This window comes from Sus scrofa, chromosome 13 (genome assembly GCF_054392235.1).
Source record: "Sus scrofa isolate SSC_HxYL_T2T_F1_AM1 chromosome 13, Sscrofa_HxYL_maternal_Yorkshire_Landrace_v2.0, whole genome shotgun sequence".
Lineage (NCBI taxonomy): Eukaryota > Metazoa > Chordata > Mammalia > Artiodactyla > Suidae > Sus > Sus scrofa.
This window is the reverse complement of record NC_139395.1, coordinates 75,823,524-75,830,897: the sequence shown is the minus strand read 5'-3', so window position 1 is coordinate 75,830,897 and position 7,374 is coordinate 75,823,524. Positions and strand designations below refer to the sequence as shown.

The 7,374-nt window shown below is 42.7% G+C and overlaps 1 protein-coding gene across 4 annotated transcripts in view; it reads left to right on the top strand.

The window, feature by feature from the left end:
* The first annotated feature begins 2,600 nt into the window (after window positions 1–2,600).
* Window positions 2,601–7,374, top strand: part of SUMF1 (sulfatase modifying factor 1) — a 90,563-nt gene continuing 85,789 nt past the window's right edge. For 3 of the 4 annotated variants that reach the window (XR_014822359.1, XM_084986794.1, XM_013981911.3), the window contains exon 1: window positions 2,601–2,894. Coding sequence is in view for 3 of the 4 variants with exons in the window: in XM_084986794.1 (XP_084842920.1) it covers window positions 2,625–2,894 (270 nt within the window). In the remaining variant the exon portion in view is untranslated. 4 annotated transcript variants of the gene reach the window in all.

Sequence of the window (7,374 nt, the reverse complement as noted above, 5' to 3'; positions counted from 1 at the left end):
TTTTCCAAGGAGATTGGTAAGGATTTTTTTCTGACCTAGACCCTAGAATCTATATTTGTGCACAGTAAATACACAAACCTTGGTTAAAGCATTGACCTTTAAGCTTCATCAGTTGTAAAATGTACAGTAATAGTAGATTTTTTGCCAAGTGGTTGTGATTTCAAGTGAGAAAATGTGTGAAAGCTCTTGGCAAACTGTAAAATAAGGAGGAAACTTTAAGAAGGAAAGCCTTACGTTTTCTTTTCACCTTTTGCAGTTCCTGCTGTGGTGCAGTAGGTTAAATATCCAACTGCAGTGGCTCTGGTTGCTGCAGAGGTGTGAATTCGATTCCTGGCCCTGTGTGGTGGGTTATAAAGGATCTGACATTGCTGCAGCTGTGGGGTAGGATTCAATCCATGGCTTGGATTCAATCCCTGGCCCAGGGAAATTCCATCTGCCATGGGAGTGGCCCTTAAAAATTTTTTTTTCACCCATTTAAAAAAATTGAGATAAAGTTGATATTATAACATTATCTTAGTTTCAGATGTTCAACATGATTCCATATTTGTATGCATTACAAAATGACCACTACAAGACTTTCTTTTACATTAAAAAAAAGTTCAAACATAAACTAGAAAGAATAGTAAAATAAACACTCAAAACCCCGTAAACTAGACTTTTCTTATTTTTTTAATTTAATGAACCTGTGGCAAATGGAAGTTTCCTGGCCAGGGATTGAATCTGAGCAGCTGTTTCTACCTATGCTACAGCTGCAGAAACACTGGATCCATAATTCACCATACCAGGTATTGAAATTGCACCTCTATAGCAACCCAAGCCACTGTAGTTGGATTTTTCATGGACTGTACCACAGTGGGAATGTCCCCATAAACTAGCTTTAACAATGACCCCCTCAGGGCCAATTGTGTTTCATCTCTAGCCACCCTGCTAATCACCATCTCCTTGACAACATATCTTTTTTTTGGGTCTTTTTTAGGGTCACAGTGAGCCATATGGAAGTTCCCAGGCTACGGTTGAATTGGAGCTGCAGCCGCAGGCCTAGGCCACAGCTGAAACAATGCCAGATCCAAGCTGCATCTGTGACATACACTGCAGCTCGTGGCAAAGTAGGATCCATGACCCACAGAGCTGAGCCGGGCCAGGGATCACACCTGCATCCTCATAGATTCTAGTTGGGTTTGTTACCTCTGAGCCACAATGGGAACTCTGAAAACATACCTTTTTATCCATACATATATGGATAAATATAAATATATATATTTCAACACATGTATCTCAAAGGAAGGGATTCTTTTAAAAAACATAACCACAAATACCATTATCACTCCTAACCCCCCTAAAAAAACTGATAGTAAGTCTTCATTTTATAAAATATTGTAATTTTATTTAGGTGAGCACTTCACTTAAATGGCCCTAGGTGTGACCCTAAAAGTTTATTAAATTTTTAAATTTTATTTTTAGGCAACCTAAAAATTTTGTGATCAGCAAGTTCGACATAGTAGATAAGATTCGTATACACTGCAACTGGGTGAGATTATATTTTTAATCTCTACATCCCTTCCTTTTCTGGTTTTTGTTTTGCCTTTTTTTTTTTTCTCTGAAGACATTGGGTCATACAAAACAGGGGTCCTCAAACTTCAGTATGCTTTAGAATCATCTGGAGAACTTGTGAAAAGTACAGATTCTGATTAAGTATTATATTTCTAACAAGTTCCTAGCTGATGCTGATGCTGCTGGTCCAGGACAACACTTTGAGGGCCACTGCTGTCCAAATCCCACAGTCTGGATTTCTCTGTATCCCTTGGTGAGTGGTTTTCAACATGTTCATCTTCCATTTTCCTGTTAAGGGAAGGTTAGGGAATTGCCTACATTGCAGCCTAATAGTTTAAAACTCAGGGTTTGGGAGTTCCTGTTGTGGCTCAGTGGTTAAGGAACTCGACTATTACCCATGAGGATGCAGGTTCGATGCCTGGACTCGCTCAGAGGGTTAAGGATCCTGTGTTGCTGGTAACTGTGGTGTAGGTCACAGCCACAACTCGGACCTTGCACTGCTGTGGCATGGGCCAGAGGCTACAGCTCCAATTGAAGCCCCAGCCTAGAAACCTCCATATTCCTCCGGTGCGACCCTAAAAAGGCACCCCCCACAAGAACCACCCCCCCAAAAAAACCACTCAGGGTTTAAATGTATGTGTTGGAGACCCTGTGCGGCTGAGTTTCAATCTCATTTTTTGACATTTATTTGCCATGTGATCTTGGCACAGATCACTTAATTGTTCTGTGAACCCAATATTCAGGGTCCTTGTGAGGATTAAATGAGATTTCAAAAAGTGAACTGCTCACCTAGCATTGGTTCCTGGCACATAGCTAATGTTCAACACACTCGATTATAACTTTTCAACCAAGAAATAATAATGCGGCACATAGTCTGCGGAAGGCCATGACTTTTTGAGTTTTGTTGTGTTTTTAAGTCAGCAGAGCCAAAGAGGAGGGCTCTAAAGGAAAGGTACCCGGAGAGAATTATACAAAGGGCAGCTCTCAAGGCCAGGTAAATCAGCCTAGGTTTTGGGCCCTTTAAGGAGGGCGGGGCCACGTGACCCACAGGGTCACATGGCTCGCGGGACAACATGGCTGCGCCCGCGCTAGGGCCAGCTCAAGGAAGCTTCGCTGGACTCGGTCTCGTCCTTTTGCTGCCGCTGCTCTTGCTGCTGGGCGGAGTGGCAGGAGGCGAAGAAGCCGAGGCTGGGGCTGGTGCGGCGTCCTTCGCGGGCTCGTGCGGTTGTGGCGCTCCCCAGCGGCACGGGGCCTATGGCAGCTCAGCGGCCGCGCAGCAGTACTCGCGGGAGGCGAACGCCCCGGGCCCGGTCCCTAGAGAGCGGCAGTTCCCGCTCACGAAGGTGCTTTTTGGACTCCCTGACAACGGGGGGAGTCGCCGGGTTCTTTCACAGGCTTGGGATGGGTAAAGCAAGGGCTCGGAGGAAGGCGAGTAAAGATTATAATCACACTTCAAATCTCACACCTTGGTGAGGAGTTTTTCCTCCTCTCGGCGCAGAATTTGATGAGTTCTTCCTCCTTGACCTCTAAAATGGCTGGGCCTCGGGGCTCTGTGTAATTTTTGGAGTTAGGAATTTAGTGTTAGGATAGTTGTCTCTTCTTACCTCTTATCTACTGCATCCTCCTCCATCCACCCTTTCCTCCCCATGAGGTTCTCAGAATTAAGTCAGATAGCTATGGGTTTAAGTCTTGAGTACCTCTCATTAACTGTGAAGGAATTAGGACACTGGGTCTGTGTCTCTGACATTGCTGTATGCTTATCGGTAGTCTTTTGTAGCAGACTCTGGTTCCTCAGGACAGGGACTTATTTATTTATCCTTATTTATCCTCCTGTCCCTAGCACGTGGGAAGGACTAAGTAAACAGTAGTTGCTTTATTACTATTATTTATCTATACCATCCAGTGCCTGGATGTATTATGACTAGGATGTGTATATAATAACATTAATAGTAACTACTACTTATTTCACACTATATTCTGGGTATTTTGCATATAGGTGTGGTTGTGGAAACAACTTAGATTTTATGACTCCTAAAGAAGTGCTCCTTCTTTTTGGTCTTTTTTTGCCTTTTCTAGGGCCACTCCCTTGGCATATGGAGGTTCCCAGGCAAGGGGTCTAATCGGAGTTGTAGCTGTCCACGGACACCACAGCCAGAGCAACTCCAGATCCCAGCCGCATCTGTGACCTACACCACAGCTCACGGCAACGACGAATCCTTAACCCACTGAGGGAGGCCAGGGATTGAACCCGCAACCTCGTGGTTCCTAGTCAGATATGTTAACCACTGAACCAGTACGGGAACTCCTGGTCTTTTTTTTTTATGCTAGTACATCCTTTCTTTTTTTTTTTTTTTTTGGTCTTTTTGTCATTTCATGGGCCGCTGCCGTGGCATATGGAGGTTCCCAGGCCAGGGGTCGAATCGGAGCTGTAGCCTCTGGCCTAAGCCAGAGCCACAGCAACTCGGGATCCGAGCCGTTTCTGGGACCTACACCACAGCTCATGGCAATGCCGGATCCTTAACCCACAGAGCAAGGCCAGGGATTGAACCCGCAACCTCATGGTTCCTAGTCGGATTCATTAACCACTGAGCTACAACGGGAACACCCATCCTTTGCTTCTTTTTCCATCTCACTTTCTTTCTTGTAGGTTCATTCTGACCAATTTTCAAGACTTAGATCAGAGGTAACATCCTCCTACAGGCCTCTTCCCTTCCTTCCTCTTCTGTATTTCCATATGCTGCCACAGTAGTACCTGTTTACTGTGACATGCCAGTTACTAAATATATTTGTATGCTGGTGTCTTTCCCCAACCAGGTTGTGAGAGTGGTGGGGTCAGGTCCATAATTTTGTGTCTCAGGTGTAAAGTGTGAGGAAGTTGGTAGCTGGGCTTCTTCTTGTTTCTCCATCTTGTATAATTACTGGTTGGTTTTTAAAAATTTTCCTGTTGTTCCTCAGGGGATGCCCTGCATCATTAATGTTTGTGTTTTGTGTGGTGGGGAGCCCTGGTTACAGTTGTAGTGTGTATTGGCCAAACTTGATTTTAATTCCTCTTTAACTTGAATGGTAATTGATAATCAATTTCCTGTTTCTGCAAAGAAATCCCTCTGTTATCTGCTTTGTAACTAAAAGGATAGCTGTCTTATTTGCATGTACACTGGTCTGTGTCAAAATTTTGCCTAGAACCTTCTGGCCAGTACTGAACTTTCTTCATTTTAAGTGCTCCAGTATCCTGTTGATTTAAGAATGAGCTATAGGTGCCAGTATTTTTTGAACTACATTTGTAAGATATACATATTTTTCATCCCTTTAGAGTGATTTCTTGTCCTGATTGGGTATCATATGAGTCACCTTTGGCCAGTTTGTGCATTTTCTTTCTTTATTCCTCCCTCCCTCCTTCCCTTCATTCCTTCCTTCCTTTTTTTGTATATGTGCATTTGTTTTACGTTCATCTTCACATGTATTCAGTTTCTATAATGTTTGGCGGTGTCCCAAGTTATTAGTAAACTAGCATTTTCTGAGAACACAGCTCACAAAACTTCAAGGACTCTTAAAACTTAATGCACGAACCTCAAGTAGACGTCTTATCAAGACAAAAGGTAACATAGAAGGCTGTTCTTTATCTCTCTGTTTTCCTTGATCTCAGATGTTTTAGTTCATGTGCAGATGACTTTGGTCTAATTCTGACACTTAGCCATTTATTCTGAATTCATGAAGTTCAGTATTATGGGAGGGGTACATGGTCATAGTGATAACTACCCAAGCTTCCAAATTTTCTATATTTTTTTTTAAAGATTTTTTTTGAGCTGTTTTAGATCCGCAGCAAAATTGAAAGGAACATAAAGAGATTTCTCATAAACTCCTTGCCTGTACACATGCATAGCCTCCCCCTCATTATCAACATTCTTCACCAGAATGGGCCATTTGTTGATGGACTTACATTGACATGTTGTAACCACCTGAAGTCTATACAATTAATCCTTGAACACTGTGTGGATTAGGGACACAGGCCTCCTGCACGATTAAAAATCCATGTATAACTTTACAGTTAGCTCTCCATATCTGCTGTTCCGTATTCTAGGAGTCAGCAAACTGCAGATAATGTAGTACTGGAGTACCTATTGAAGAAAATCTGCATGTAAGTGAACCTTTGCAGTTCAAACTCATTTGTTCAATAATCAAATATAATTTACATTAGGGTTCTTGGTGTTGAACATTTTTCGAGTTTGGATAAGTGTATAATGACATATATCCATCATTATAATATCATACAGAATATTTTCACTGCCCTAAAAATCCTCTGTGCTCTGCCTGTTCATCCCTTCTCCTCTTCCCCAGGGGCAACAACTGATCTTTTTACTGAATTTGTAAGTTTTGCCTTTTCCAGAATGTCATGTATTTTCATCATATAGTAGTAGCTTTTTCAGATGGGCTTCTTTCACTTAGTAATATTTATTTAAGATTCCTCTGTGTCTTTTCATAGCTTGATAGCTCATTTCTTTTTAGTGCTGAATGATAATCCATTGTCTGAAGGGGCCGCAGTTTGTTTATTCGTTCACCTAGTGAAAGGCATCTTGCGTCTTTCTCAGTTTTGACAGTTAGAAACAAAGCTGCTATAAACCTCTGTGTGCACACAAGTTTTCAACTCCTTTGAGTAAATACCAAGGACTGTGATTGTTGGATCATATGAAAGAGTATGCTTACTTTTGTAAAAAAGCTGCTAAACTATCTTCTAAAATGGCTATTCCATCATGCATTCCTATTAGCAATGTAAAAGAGTTCCCTTTGCTCCACAGCCTTGTCAACATTTGGTGTTGTCAGTGTTCCAGATTTTGGCCATTTTAAGGTGTTTAATGGTATCATTCTAATTTGCACTTTCTGGTTGACTTGCTGGGCATCTTTGCCAACTGTATGTCCTCTTTGGTGAGGTTTTTAAGTCCTTTGGTCCTTTTTTTTTTTTTTTTTTTTTTGCTTTTTTTGGGCAGGTTTTTTTATGGAGATTCCCAGGCTAGGGCTTGAATTGAATTGGAGCTGTAGCCATCAGTTCATGCATGCAACGGCCACAGCAACTCCAGATCCGAGCTGCTTCTGTGACCTACACCACAACTCACAGCAATGCCGGATATTTAACCCACTGAGCGTGGCCAGGGATTGAACCTGCATCCTCATGGATACTGGTCAGATTCGTATCCCCTAAGCCACAATGGGAACTCCCTTTGGTCCTTTTTTGTTTGCTTTTTTTTTGTTTTTTGTCTTTTTAGGGCCGCACTTGTGGCATATGGAAGTTCCCAGGCTAGGAGTATAATCAGAGCTGCTGCTGCCAAAGTATGCCAGAGCCACAGCAACACCAGATCTGAGCCGAGTCTGTGAACTACACCACAGCTTACGGTAACATCAGATCCTTAACCCACTGAGTGAGGCCAGGGATTGAACCTTCAACCTCATGGTTCCTAGTTGGATTCGTTTTCAGTGCACCACGATGGGAATTCCTGATCTGTTTTTTAATCACATTGTTTATTTTCTTATTACTGACTTTTATGGATTTTTTTTTTTTTTTTGTCTTTTTGCCTTTTCTAGGGCTGCTCCTGCGGCATATGGAGGTTCCCAGGCTAGGGGTCCAATAGAGCTGTAGCCGCTGGCCTACGCCAGAGTCGTGGCAACTCGGGATCTGAGCTGCGTCTGCAGCCTACACCACAGTTCACAGCAACGCTGGATCCTTAACCCACTGAGCAAGGCTAGGGAACGAACCTGCAATCTCCTGGTTCCTAGTCAGATTGTTAACCACTGTGCCACGAGGGGAACTCCATTTTATGGATTATTTATTTT